Source organism: Furipterus horrens, unplaced genomic scaffold, assembly GCF_987537825.1.
Source record: "Furipterus horrens unplaced genomic scaffold, mFurHor1.1.pri manual_scaffold_6, whole genome shotgun sequence".
Taxonomy (NCBI): domain Eukaryota; kingdom Metazoa; phylum Chordata; class Mammalia; order Chiroptera; family Furipteridae; genus Furipterus; species Furipterus horrens.
This window is the reverse complement of record NW_028327176.1, coordinates 177,227,541-177,243,052: the sequence shown is the minus strand read 5'-3', so window position 1 is coordinate 177,243,052 and position 15,512 is coordinate 177,227,541. Positions and strand designations below refer to the sequence as shown.

General features: G+C 39.3%; 1 protein-coding gene across 1 annotated transcript in view; it reads right to left on the bottom strand.

Moving 5' to 3' along the window:
* The window catches only part of UTRN (utrophin), a 449,245-nt gene that overhangs the window by 286,415 nt on the left and 147,318 nt on the right, over positions 1–15,512 (bottom strand). Inside the window, exons 24-27 of the mRNA XM_090279943.1 lie at positions 8,474–8,587; positions 7,671–7,826; positions 4,004–4,174; positions 1,737–1,916 (exon numbers count right to left, since the gene is read on the bottom strand). Of these exons, the coding sequence (XP_090136069.1) occupies positions 1,737–1,916; positions 4,004–4,174; positions 7,671–7,826; positions 8,474–8,587 (621 nt within the window). The remainder of the gene's footprint in view (positions 1–1,736; positions 1,917–4,003; positions 4,175–7,670; positions 7,827–8,473; positions 8,588–15,512) is intronic.

Here is a 15,512-nt window from a genome sequence, read left to right as displayed (position 1 = left end):
AATCAACCACAGGATCATGAGAAATAATAAGTGGATGTTTCTATAAGTCACTATGTTTTGGTGAGGTTGTTGCATAGCAATTGATAACTGAGACATAAGTGTTTATATTAAAAATATAAGAACATGATTGGGAAGAATGTAGAACAACTTCTGGATGATGATATGTATACAATGAAAAAGAAGAAAATCGGTTCTATAATATTAACTCATTTTACCTTAAAAACAAGATCTGGGAAAATATGACAAAGTGTCAGTAGTATTATCTCTACTCTTGTTTAAGTCTGAAATATTTCATGATTTAACACATTTTAAAGGAGTCTAAACATAATCAAAGGTCCTAAAAGGGAAAGGCATTCTTACTCTGATTTAGAAATTTGGACTCTTTCTTCCCAATATTCCTTGGTAATCTCTGACATAATTTTAAAAGCATTTTTAAACCTCTTTTTCCTTCTCTTCATTTCCCATTTCAAAAAATATCAAGGTCTTCTCTGTTCTTTTACCTGTGTCATTTTTTCTTTCTCTCCTTTCAAAGTGATTCTCTCAAACTAATTTCAAAGTAATCCTAAAAGTAATTCTTAAAGCAATTCCAAACCCTCAAAATATTTATTTCATCCCTCATTTTCAAATCGCCATGCCTGGGTCATAAAGACAGCTTAGAAAAAGGACACAATACATGGTAGTCCCTTGTTAGCATGGAATAATTTGGGGACTCTATTCATTATGTAAACATATTATGAGTTGCTGTTTTGCCTAGAAACAAACAGGAAAACAAACAAACCAAAAAGCTAAATCAAGGGTGGTAATGACAGGGAAGGAAACATAGGCAAGACTATAGTCAAGCTCAATTCCAAGGTCGCTCACCTGTACTTAAGATCAGGCACACTGGATTTCAATTTCTCAACCTCGGGTGTTTTATGTTAGACAATATATTAATATTAAAGAGCGAGGTTGTGTTTGAGTCATAATTATCTTATTAACTAGTCTCAATTATCCATGTTTATCTTACCTCAAAATAGTTTCAGAACTAGCAGGTAATGAGTGAATTTTGTTTCAATATTGCAGTGGCGGCTGTTTACCATTTTAGGATTTACCACAATATTATCATTTATTTGAGGTTAAACTGAATTTAAATTAAAGTGCTTCTTAAATTTTTTTCAATAAGATATAAAAGTCACACTAATATAAGAAATAAGCAATAACTTAATTTTATTTTTTAAAAAAAGCAAACCACAGAATCACCTACATCTTAAACCCAATGGCTCAGGGATGGGGAGGGATGGTCCAAAAAACCACCAGCACATTTAAATTCTTTCTTTCCAGTGCGTCTAACTTTAGATGACACTCTAAATAAATTCTTTTCAACTCTCAATTCATGTCTGTGTATTAACTAGGCAAAACAAAAAATATGTTCACAATCTATTGTTCTAGAATTTTATGACTAGAATAGATCCTACAGATCACCTGTGATATGAAATCTTGATTTTATATATAAAAAGAGTAAAGTATGAAAATATTAAATGACAATCCCATGAACCTGCCATTAATTTGGGACAGATCTTGGTCATTTTTTTTTTTAATCCTTGCTTCATTTTATCATCCTATTATTACCCAAGAACTACTTTTCCTTTATGATCCACTAATTGGAAAAAAAAATGGGTCTTTTCCCCAAGATATGGAAACGGTCAGTACATGACAGAGTTTTAATCTCATAAATGCATCACTGGAAAATAACATACCTCCAGCGTGTGGCACTTTCCTCGAATCCTATTGCAAAGAAGTTGGTAATTCTCCAGCACAACATTCAGCTCCGATGTCAATTCCTGGCCACCGGAGGGCACTTTTGCAGCCAATAACTTGATGTTGTCCTTGAGAATCTTCACTCTCACCTCCTTCTGCAACACATCCTCTTTCGCCCTCTGTTCCAAGAAAGGATGAACTTGAAAACTGTTTCCCTTCCTCCCTAACCAATTTGTTTCTTTTTTTTTTTAATAACTAAACCAAAATTAAAACATCTACATGATTCCAACTACTACACTTGGAACACTATTTGGGTAATCACTAGAGTGCTTTTGAAATAAGAATGCTAACTATAAAATCTCACTCATCGTATGCCCCCAATGTACACACTCCCCTACAAACATTTTCATTTACTGACAGGTAACGTTAACACTAAAGTCATCCTCAGTTGTGTTTACTGGCACGAAGCATTTTCAAAGTCTGGGCCCAAGATAAGAATACAGGGGAATTAATTTTAATTGACCACTAGAGTTCTGAGAATATTAGACCGAAATAAACAAATGTTCACAAAAATTGAGATGCACCATGGTAGAGATATCCTTTAAAATTTATTCAAACATATTTTTCTCTCCTGTAACCCAGGTATATCTATCCTTCTGATAACAGCATTTCAAAGACGATAAAGTTATACTAGAAAGATCTGATCTACAAATAGCTTCTTTCCCAACTCACTCCACATTTCAGATAAAGTCTCACTTTCAGGAAAATCAGCCAAAACAGTTTTCTACTTTCTCTTTCAGCTTTCTTTACTGCTTAGTGGTTTTAAACTTTTCTAGGCTGGATAAAATATTAAAGCGTAGTGGTTTTTAAAATCCTAATGTTCATTTGAAAATGTAAAAATAAATAGAATGTTGCCCAATCAAGGGTGTTAATGTTGTTTTTCTAAACTCTCATGCCTAGAGACTTTAATAAACCACAAAACTACACTGCCAATGGTGTAAAGAAAGTGAGTACATGAAATAAGATGGTTCTTAATATGACAGGCTACCTTTAAAATACCTTATATACTGAGTATTTTTAAAAGCTTTCAAAAAAGCTGCACTGAAAAAGGATGTTTCGATGAAAATATTATAATTATAATAAAAGTCCTTTTTATTCACACACATTAATACATGGATGAAATCGAATCCTTTTTTAAAATACGTGCGCAGAGATTTTTTGCTGTAGTTACACTTTTAGGCAAGTTAACTTTGGCCTAAAACATTCCATGTGTTGCTTAATCTTACTTTTAAAAATAGCCTTTAATCACTATCTCCTTTGGCTTGAACACTGAAGGAGGCTTGAAGCAGTCTTAGAAATCTGGGAATGATGCCCACCTCTTTCATTATATTAAAAAAAAAAAAAAGGTGTTCGAGACTATTGACACAGGAATATAACTTCCCAGGAAATATATCCTGTGGTCCCGACCGATATTAAATCCCTTGACAATGTTCCTACTCCCACCCTACCTGCTCTAATAAAATGTCTATATTCATGGGTGCCCCATGGGTAACAGTAACTGGAAGGACATATCTGATGAAATAAGGATAAACCCCAGCCAGATTGGAACGTCCTTCTTGTTCCTAATGAAAAATAATCCTTCCTGAAAGTTTTTGGAAATAGTGGTGATGGTTGCCCAACATTGTGAATGTGACTGATGCCACCGTGTTTTTGAGTCATTCTTTGTGGCTCCCAAGGTTCTAATATAAGAAAACATCTCAGGGCACTTCATGGACTCAACTCATGGGCCAAGTTGAACTTCTTTCCCTATAGAATCATAGCAGCTACCCTTCCTTTTTTTTAAATTTGAAATCCTACTATGAAACTTTGTATGTACAATTGACCCTTGAACAAAAAAAGTGGTCAAAATCCACATATAGCTTTTGACTTCCCCAAAACTTAACTGCTAAGACCCTACTGTAGACCAGAAGCCTCACCAATAACATAAATGTCGATTAAACACATATTTTCTGTTATATGTAAGCCAGAGAAAATGAACTGTTATTAAGAACACCATAGGGAAGAGAAAATCCATTTACAATATTTATTGAAAAAATCCTTATAGAAGAGGACACATACAATTCAAACCTGTGCTGTTCAAGGGTCAACTGTACAATCATGCTTTACAGCTAAACAGATAATTGATTGATTGATTGATTGATTGATTGATTGATTGATTTTTAAAGGGAGCGATAAAGCCTGTTGACACTGACTATCCCAGCCTCACCTTCATTTCTTCCACAGCACCCTCAAGTTCTTCTGGTGACTTGTATTCAAAGTCCCTCTCCAGGTATTCTTCCTCTGCCTGAGTCATCCATTCCTGCATCTCTGCCAAGTCTTTCTTCAAATTCACCACTTTTTCCTGACTTTCGGACAACCTATTTTTCTGAAGAGAAATCTAGAAAAGAAAAGCCATTTACCCAAATAAACAAATGATAATATAGTAAATGTCAAGTTTCTAATAGCTAAAGAAAGTGATAACTTTCCACAAAGAGTCTTCCATTTTTAAATTCAGGTGAAAGCCTTTATACATTTTGTGCTGATGTGAAATATAAGCAATAATGAAAACAATAAGTATAACTGGGATTCTAGTTCACATTTTGGCTATTAATCTGGAAATATGTATTATAATTTTGAAAATGCATAACTTTTGACAAAGTAATCCCAAATGAAGGAATCTCACCTAAAGTAATAAAAGCATATATTTCAAGGAAATTTACTGTAACATTGTTTATTATGAAAAGAAACTGAGTGCAACCAAAATATCCATTTTCTCCTTTTTGAACAGGAGTCTTCATTAAGATTTTACTTTTAAAAGAATAGGTTGGTATTAAAGATGTTCATAAAACACTACTCTATAAAATTTTGGTTTTGGTCATTTACTATATTTGTATATTCTCCAGACACACACACAAAAAGTTAATTAGAAAACAGGTATTTTTCTGTACCTGATTCAATAACTTAGTTAAAAATTTGAGAGAAGCCTAAAATATTTCCAGAGAGATCCTCCCTGTAACCACAGACTGACTATGACTCTGGGAGAAGGTGCGGCCCGCAGAGCTCATCCTCACATCCCTGTCCAGCCTCCTGCTCAAATTCCATCTCACAGCAATCGTAACCTTGCCAGGGTCTGCTCGGCGACAAAGCTGGCAGTGACCGAAGGCCAGAACAGGGATGGGATGGCTCTCACGAGAGTCAGGGGCAATACTTAATGGCCTTCCTGTTCCTCCCCTCCAACAGGATCACAGCCACAAAAATAGAAACGGATCAAACAGGAGCTTGGATTTCCTTGCCAGCATGGTACTCGTGGAGCCTGCTGCCAGCAATATACACAGCCCTGGCCGCAGGCCTGGCTGGTCAGCTGTTCAGTCTGGTCAGCTTAAAAAAAAATACACACACACAGATATCTTGGCCCCCACTTCCAGAATATTCTCTTTACTAGTAGTTTCTGGGCACTGGTTAGTAATATAAGTTTCATGGATCCATAGGGAAATGCAAAAGATGAAAGACACTAGCAAACTTTTTAAAAAAATGAAAAGTTCAAAATTATAATTAACGACCCTGAAATGATAAATTTTCTATTTTCTGGCATTATAATGTTCTTCCTATATGAGATCATGGATATATATAATAGATAGCATAGACTGTTTTTTGTTTGTTGATTGGTTTTATATGTTCGTCTTTACTTAACAAAACAAAAAATTGGCAGCATTATTTTATCTAAAACGTCTTCAACCTTTTTATGATTCAGCGTAATGGAAGTCTGGAGGGCTGCCACTTTGCTGAGGACACTTAATGTTCCATACATTTATTCCCATACTTTGAATCGGTAATAATTCACAATTAATTATATGCTGTCATATGTGCATATGTAAATATGTGGACATAGATCTCTATGTATGTCTATGTCTACATGCATGTATGTATGTATCTATCACCTTCCTTGTCCCTCACTGTCACTTCCAAACCATTTTCCCTATTTACTTCCCCCAAATCCCATTCAAGCATATACTATCAGACTATAGCACACTGAGATAAATGTGAATTTGGCTAAATTACTAGATGGTATTATACAATATTTTGTTAAGTGTGATCATGATTTGGTGGTTTTGTGTAAGAGTGTCCTCATTCAGGGGAGAAGAATACTAAAGTAATAAGGAGTACACTGTCATGATATTTTCAAATCTCTGTCAAAAGTACATTTTCCACCAAAAAAAGAAAAAAAAAGAGTATGTGTGTGTATGTATATACATAAAGAGAGCAGGGGAGCAAATGAGAAAACATGTGGTAAAACATTAAAAACTGTCAAATTCAGGGATAGTTAGGCGGCTGATCCCTGTACCGTTATTTCAAGTTTTCTTTAAGTTTGAACATTTATAAATTAAGGAATTTGAAGGGACACCATTAAGAAAAAACTCAAGGATGCAAATATAATATGTTTTTCTACATAAACATTAACCAAAAAAACACTGTGTGGATAGAGAGGTACTATCTGTGGACTGTCTGAAATATTCCTGTATCTCACATTTCCTCCTCTCATTTTTCACCCCTTTCCCACTCCCTTCACTACTGCTCCCCTAATGAAAGAGAAGCAATCAGGAGGATAGTTGCCTTCCCTCCCGTTACCACGGAGAAACTATCCAACAGCAACTCTTTGACTTAGCAACTCTCATTCTGTCTCACATAATCAGCCTCTACTCCAGAAATTACGTTCTCTCAATCTCTTCGGCATCATTGTTTTCTCCTTTTAGGTGAGGTCCTTTCTTTTCGACATGCATAGATCCTGTAGCATTTCTTATGTTTAAAAATTACAACAGCATCTCTTTGGATGCCCATGACCCTCATCCAGCCCATTTCTCTGCTGTCTTGAACAGAGAAATTTCTCAAAGTGGGTTACTATGTGGCCCCATTCCTCACTTCCTATTGTCCCCTCAACATTTTGCTGCGTCTCCTTCTCCCACACCACTCCACTGCAGTCACTTTCTCAGGGTCTTTAAAGGTCTCCATCTCGTCGAATCTGACACTTGTTCTCTAGTTCCGATGGATCAGCCTCAGCTGTCCCCAGCATGGGGCCCCGTGAAGAGCTCTCTCCATCTGGTGTCCGGGCCTCACACTCTCCTGGCGTTTCTCCTCTCGCTGACCTCCCCTTCCTAGCATCCTTGGCCTCTGCGCCTTCCTCTTCCCAGAGAGCTAAGGGCTAAAGAACCCCACTTGCGTGTCTAACAAGGACCTCGAATTTAACCCTTTCAGCATGGAAATCATTGCTCCCACAAAAGCTTCTCCTTCTTGAGTCCTCACCATTTCAGTAATTGGCACCACAAGCCACACAAAGAGAAAGTTTTGCCTAAATCCTAACCTGTCCTGGACTGTCTACTTTTTCCTGTATCACACATCCACTTACAAAGTACAGTCCAAATGTAACATTTCACAGGACCTCACCATCTCCCCAGCCCAAGGAGCCATGCTCTCTCTCCAAGACTGCAATAACCTCTTGCCTTTTCAGAGCACAGTATCCAGGAGGAATCCAAAGTGATCTTAAAAGATCTAACTCGTGTCCCTTCCCTGCCCCAAACTCTCAAATTGCTTTCTGTGTGAAGTCATCTTTGAAATAAAATGCAAAATCTTTGCCTGCAAGGCCGTACACAATCCATCCCCAACTACCTTCCCACCTCAAATCTCCCCATCCTCCAACCCATTAACACCTCTGTTCACTCTGTTCCAGCTATAATGCCTTTCTTGTTCTTTATTAAACACGCCAAGCTCATTCCCATGAAGGAGCCAAGCTGGACAATTAGTAATCTCTCTGTTGTTCAAACTGCATGGAATATACAACTGATCTTACCAATTTAATCTATCTACTTTGAAAACACAGGCAGTAAAGCTGGAAAACTTACCTCCCTGCTGAATTTCTCCACTTGGGTTTGGTAGTCAACTAGGTTTGTCTGCACCCAGGTTTTGATTCCAGCAACTGGACAACTTCGAAGGTCAGTCTCTATTTCCTTCATATCTTTCAGCAATGATTCAATTGCTTCTATTTCGTTAACAAGTGCCTGAACACATAAATTAAGCCTTTGTTGAGTTCATTCCCATAGAAGTATCCGCCATAATTTATAGTTTGCCTGCTTTTATCTCCACAAATATTGTAAGAACAGACTGCTTGGGAGTCAAAACTGTTAACTGCTTCAGATATTGTGCCTTAAGAAATTCATTTCCCCTAGGTGCTTCATAGAGCCACCTGCCAAATTAGATTGGAAATACTTAACTCTCAGCTGGAAATACCTTTTTTAATTAATTAAGAGAGGCCTAATGATTTCACCAAATATAAACTGCAGTAACACTGGGAAATTTCATTTGTTAAATATATTTTCTAAAGCTTTACCATGTGGCACAATAAAAGCAATATACAATTGGTAATCATGACACCAAGATTGTCATCGTAACATAAAATCACAGCTTCCAATGAACTAAAATGCTCTTGTTCTCTCTATCCAAGATTCCATAACCATAGTCAAATATAAAATATAGTCATTTTTTATTAACTCTGAAGTCAAAAAAAAAAAGCTCTACAATGAAAGCTATTTTATCTCAGTTTAATGTCATGTCATATTCTTACAATGTTAATAATGGCAGCAAATAACAAAGGACAAGAAAAACATGTTCTTTATTGCAGCAGCTTTCCTGGGTCAGCAGGACTCACCGAGCATTGGTCAAGCTGCCTTTGCAGCCCTTCCGCGTCTCCTTGGACAGCCGGCTCTTTCATCAAGAAATCTTCCACACCATCTCTCCACTTCTCGATGACTTTCGAATGAGCCTAAAGCGAACACAAGAACAAAAGGGATATTACTCAGTGCCCTTCAACCTACTACATTTCAAAATCTATTGCTACTGGAAAAAATGGCAATTTTTCAAAACTTTGATAGCATCATTTTCATTTACTTTCTTTTAAATCTTCTAATTTTGAAAATAATGATTTTCTTCATGAGTGACTAAAATCCCTGTGAAATGACAGTTTCCTGATCATTCTAAAAATTTCCACTACACTCTCCAGTGAACCAAGCTCTTTTTGCCTAAATATAAACAATATCTATGATTAAAAATTCAAATTATAGGAAAAAATGCTTTTCTTGGTATAGTCAGCTAAAAAGTCTTCTGTTCTTATATCATGTAGAACAAATTTTCTCCTAGTTACCTACTCAAAGCAGATGTAACCTAATAGCACAGAGAAGGGAATAAAATCCATTGTTCTTAGTACTGCTGTTGGGTGCTATTATCTGAGAACCCAGGACAGTGTGCTACCCCATCTCATATTGCTTAATTGACTTCTGTCATAAATTCAGGAGTTAATGCTTATAAATAATAAACTTTGTCCTGTTAGTTCACAAAATGACTTAAGTGTTCAGTCTCTCCACTTGCATACCGCCCAACCTTCCAGCTCTCCTTTATGCTCAAATCTGGTAGTGAGGCGTTCCTTTTCTATGGGTTTTTGGAAGGAGTCGGGGTTTTCTTAGGTGAAAAATAGCAATGGCAATGCCTACCTGAGCATTCCCCCATGAGGAAACCATGTCATTCATTAATAAGCAAATTTTCAGCTGAGTTTTCAAAATATGGGCATCGACCTATACTACTAGCACATCCAACCAGCTTTCCATCTTTTTTTTTTTGCAAGGTTATACAAGATTTTCTCAAATGCTTTACTGAAATAGAGGCTTGCCGAAAGTGACAGTTTGTAGCCTTGTCTGAACTAAATGAGCAAATATGAAATGTGAGTCTATGAATCTGTGATTCTAATAATCTAATGTCCCTCCTTCAAAAAATAAAAAATGAAAGCAGTACTTAAAGGGCATGAGTCAGGGCAGGGCTTATCAGCGGTATCCACGCAGACTCCTGGTGGCCACACATTCTTTCCTAAGCACATACAAGATCTCTGGGCGGTCATTTCTCTACAGCCAAGAACAGACATAAGTCTTGCTGGTCTTCTGCTTCTAAAAAATAGTGTTCCCCCTTAATCAGGACATGCACCAGTCTCCATTTTCCTGGTAACTTCTGACAAAATGCATGATGTGACCCGAGATCATGGGTAAAAAGCCCAGGTGCCTTGCGACGTAGATCCAGGCAGCACGTGAAGGATCTGTGGCCTTTTTCCATTTAACTCAGAATTCAGGTTCTAACGCATTCTCAGTAACGACCACGCCACACTTTCTAGTTTGCAGGGCCATTCTCTGGTGGGGAGGGGGAGGCCTTTCCGTCCCTATTAACATTATACCACCCTGCACCAGCACCTCCTCCCTTCCCCTCACAGCTTTGAAAGCCCTTTTAGTCCCACTGCGCACCTTCCACAAGCTTCCTTCCCCCTCCCGTCTTTAGCCCACCTGCCCGCCCGCCCCTGTCCCCATAGGCCCATGCCACTCTTACTCTTTCCCATCACTTTAATTGCTGACATATGTCTTCCTTGCATCTACTCCAACATTCTAGGATCTCATCACAGAAGACTGCTTAGAAAGACGTGGTCAGGGCAAGGGCGGGGGTGGGGGGGGTACAGTGTGCAAAAAGGCCAAGTGCAAAGGAAAGCAAGCATGCAAACCCCTGAAGAATCCGTGAAGAACTCGCACGACCCACAGAAGTCGTTGCCACTTCTTGCCCTGTTAATGTCCATTCGGAACTTTGGAAGAATCTGAGGCTGCATGACTGCTACATAACTGGCAATTCATTAAATCTAGTTTTGAATAAAGAAACTGATAGCCTCCGGGGCCAAGGATTTTTGACATGTGTGTGGAAGAATTTTATTCCAAGAACGTTTTAGTCAAAATGAGCCTTGACGGGGGGAGCGAGTGGCCTCGATGATCCCAGCCGCTGGCACGAGAGGATATTTTACAGCATCTACCCCCTCCTTCCTCCGTCTCTCACACACATGGACCCATGTGAGCACACCCAGGTCACAAACACGTGACCCTTCTTTCTGACACTTCAACACGAGGAAAAAGAAAGAGGAAAGCAACAGACACAGACCAGCCATGTAAACCAATCAATTACCCCAAAAGGAACAGACGGGCACCTGAAAAGCTGTTTTCACTGCGAAAATGCTGCACATAATCGTGACCAGACTGAGTTCTAGGAGACGCACAGAGCCCCCAGAAGGACAAGCACTGAGGTCTAAATGCCAAACACAGCACTTTTCTAGCCACTTGAGGCCCTGAGAAACTAATTTCTCTTCTTTGAGGCTCAGAAGTTTATCTATAGCATAAGAAAAAGAATGAAAACTTGCCTGGTTGTTCTGAAAAACAGATCATGTTTGAGCGGGGCCTGGTGCAGAGCCGATGTGCAATAAATGGTAGCTATTATTACTGACATCTACAAAACTAAGTGCTCTGCGATGAAGGTTACCTCCATAAAAGAGTTACCACTTCCAAACTCATGTTTATTCCCATCAGACTCCACAGGAATGAGCTAGGGTCAGTACATGTTTGCATAGGGGTGTTTAATGCTCTTAACTGTTGCCAACATTAATGCTTGTTCTATCATATAACTGCTTAAGAATAACAGATTAAAAGGAAATGTTTGAAGAGCTGCTCCTTACGATATATTTTTTAATGCTTTTATTGTATTTTTTTCCATTGCCGTTTAATCTTCTTACAGCCCCTTCCCCCCACAACCCCACAATCACCACACGGTATTTCCAATCCAGCTCAGCACAAGGAAGCTGAGTAACTGAGGGAAAGCCCAACTTAAAAAATGCCTGGAGGCGCATCACACACCTGCCCCACTGCAGGCCACACCCGGTGGGAGAGGTCTCTAGGTCAATACTAACTACCACTGGTGGGGAGGAAACGGGGACTCCCCTCAGGGTCTCCTCTTTCCTTGGAAGGACAACACTGTAATAATCCACTTGTAATAATGTTTCCTTTGATTTAAAAAAACAGCAAGTTTGTTCACCTTTCATTCCATCATACAGCAAGGAGGTCACCAGAAAGCGAAAGCACTCACATGCAGAGTGTTTCTCTGTCCAGTTGAAAATCACTGAGCTATTGGAACTATTGTAACAATATAATCAATAAAATATAAAAAAAAAAAGAAGAAAATCACTGAGCTGATGCGCTGTGAGCTTCTAATGTACCATGAGTACCTAATTTTCTCTCCACCTCCATCCACTTGTAGAATATGAACATATTCATTGAATCAATGAGTATATGAATATATATTAATTAGGTCATTTCTAATGTTCTGTCTTCTTTGGGGCCCTCCGTCCTTTGAAAAGTTATTAGTAAATTTCTAAAATAAATGCCATATTTCACAGGCAAAAAAAAAAGGCAGCTGCATTATTTACAACAGCCAAGATATGGAAGCAACCCAAGGGCTCATCAGTTGACGAGTGGATAAAAAGTTATGGTACATATACACAAAGTATTCATTCATAAGAGTGCAATCTTACCTTCCGTGACAGCATGGATGGACCTACAGGGCATTATGTGAAATAAGTGAGATCGAGAAAGACAAATGCCATATAATTTCACTTATATGTGGACTCTAACGAACAAAACAAACTAAATAGAAACTAACTCACAGACACAGAGAACAGACTAATGGTTGCAGAGGGGAGGGGGTTGGGGGACTGGGTGAAAAAGGTGAAGGGATTAAGAAGTACAGATGGGTAGGTACAGAATAGTCACAGGGATGTAAAATACATCATAGGAAATATAGTCAATAATATTGTAATAACTATGTATGGGGCCAGGTAGTTACTGGAAATATCAGGGGGACCACTTCGTAAAGTAAATGATTGTCTAACCACTACGCTGCGCACCTGAAACTAATACAGAATAATACTGAATGTAAACTGTAACTGAAAATTTGTTAAATACGTAATAAAAAATGTAAACTGTAAGTACTAGTTCGAGCAGCCATTTCTCACTCCTATTTATATTCACATTCTCAAACATAAAGTGATTAATATGGTATTTTGAAAAGGAAGGCATCAAATACTGTAGATTAGTAAGGCCCAAATTCTGCATTGACCATTGCTGCCCCAAAGCACTGATCTGTAAGCATTTGGATGGGTAACACCTACTGCTGATGTCACTAAAACAGTTCTTTGACCCTGTCACATCCCATCTCCCAGCTCCGCCCCCGAGCTAAGGGTAGAGGAAATTGGAAGCCTGGCAATGCTGGATTTAAAGCAATAGATTCCAAGGTACACAGCTACCTCCCTGAGACTTTGTTTACAGCTAAATTCTTGGCATTTTCCTTTGCTCCCTCCCCCACTCTCTTGGAATGTCCACAGCTTTTGAAGCAGTCAATTTCTAACCCAGGATATAAAGGCAAAAAGAACTGGGAAACCAGAATTAAAATAGTGACTTAAGGTAACAGGGTTTCTATTTTGTTTGGTTTTATAATATTCATTGACCTCAAGAATGTTATTTAAAAGTGTCATCTCATTTGGTACGGAAGAGCTGCCATGACAATGCTACTCCTCTTCCTTATCTGGAACTAACAGAGTTCTTAAATCTAAAGGTTCAGAATGCATCGATACTCCCTTCAGTGAAGTAAAATGTATTCAAAATAAGAAAAAAAAAAAAACCTTAGAAGACAATTATATCAATTATGTGTTACCTAGAGTTAAATCAGCCATACTGCATACTACCCTTAGAAAGTAGTTACTATTGTGTTTTTTTACCTCCGCTGCCTTGCGGCATACCTCTTCAGGGGAAAGACTAAGGGAGTAAACCCCGACAGAAAATCCGGAGCCGGAGTCCCTAAGGCGGTTTGACGTTGTAGTCAACACCGGCAACTCCTGCGGCGCACCTGAAGCCAAGCTGTATTGACTCCGTCTTTCCCTTGGACCCTTCAGCTGCGAAGAGAGGGGGGGTCTGCTGCATGGGCAACAGCAGACCCTCCATATCACCCTGCCCAGGCTCTGTAGCTTCAGCTTCACTGGAGAGGACACTCCAGCGACATCGCAAGATGTCGATTCAACACGGGAGGAGACAGATACCGTGTCACTCCCGAGTCGGACTGCACAGCCATTCTCGGCGGTGCAGATAGACTCTTAAGAAGCTACACCATCGTCTCTCGAGACGGACGGCTGCCGACGACGACGATACTATTGTGTTTTTACCCTAAAATGATTTCCCGAGCAATTTCAAAGCCTGGTTCTGCATGTCTCAGTGCCCCAGCAATGCCCACAGCAATGCCCACAGCACGTGGTCTGTTCCGCGAGTGTGCAGAGAAGTGTGTGACTGCACAGGCTCCTGCCAGTTAGGAAAGTGAAGCCTTCAGGTTTCATAGATCCAGCCTTATCCGAGACGGTACAAGTGGGTAAGACACCTTCAGAGTAGTTACTTTCACATTTGCGTCCCTGCTGCAGCCCAGATGAGGTTCCTGTCCCCAAAGAGCTCCTACCTTGGGGGATGAGAGACTAGCACCGCAGTGCAGGAGCCATAATAAATAAAACACTGGCCTGAGGTGGGGTTATTGTGAAGGTGTCAACAGTGTCTAGGAGAATCACAAGGGAGGGAAAGCAGCTGCGGGGTGGGGACAAGCAAGACTGAAGATGGCTGGTAGAAGGAGCTTACTCTTAAAGGCTGACCACAGCCCTGACTGGTGTGGCTCTGTGGGTTGGGCTGGGTGTTGTCCCGCAAAGCAAAACGTGGCCGGTTTGATTCCCAGTCAGGGCACATAACTGGGTTGCAAGTTCGATCCCCAGTTGGGGAGCATACAAGAGGCAACTGATTAAAGTTTCTCTCCCTCTTTCCCTCTCTCTAAAAATAAATAAACAAAATCTTTAAAACAAAAACAAAAGATGAGCATGAACAGAGGACGGTATAAATTCCTAACAAGTCAGTCAAAATGTGAAAGGCAATTGTCCAGTTCGGTCTTTGTGACCCCGCACTGCCCCCACCCAACTCAGCTCATAGGGGAGAATGCAGGCAGCGCCTCGGGGACAAGGAAGAGGCAGGAGCTAGGAGATCACTGGGAAAACACTTTATATTACTATGGCAAAGACAACCGCGGGCTTTAGAAATATAACTGGCACCATGGCGACAGTGAGTTAAGAGTTAGAGGGAAGAGATCAGACACAGCAGTCTGATTTCAAGGGTAATGAGATTGTCAGGGCAAGAGGTCACGTGAGAATCTTAACCAGCCAGAAGGGGCAGGAGGAGGGATCCCAAGAGGCAAGAGAGGTGGTGAATTTCAGGCAGACTTTTGTGTGGGCCTTGGGGATGGGTTCATGATCCTGCAGTTACACTGCAGTGCAGGAGATCTTGAAAAGCAGAAAGGAAATAATAGGAAATATTTGTGAGCCCCTGAATCGAAAGATATTATTGCTGGGAATAGGAGTTTATAATATTTAATCCCCATAACTCATAAGAAAATCTTGTCACTTAAATCAATAATTTTTTTAAATTACCTTTTTCATGTATTTTTTAGGTGTTTTGGTGCCTGGAAAAAGTGGGAGGACTTCCCATGAGGCAATTTTAAGTGCACCAATTAACATTTTAATCCTTAATTACAGGAATTGAGGTCATTACTTTGGAATGGATTTTTTTTTTTTAATTTAAGAACATATTTGGCCATAACATTGTGCAAAAGAAACAAGCCATGTAGGCATGTGAGGAAAACACTATTTGTCTACAGATAACAGATAACTAAAATTTGCACACACCAAATAACATAACCACTTTATGTGTATTGTAGGATGGTGGAAAAACTAAGCAATAGCTATGAAAATATTTTCAAAGTTT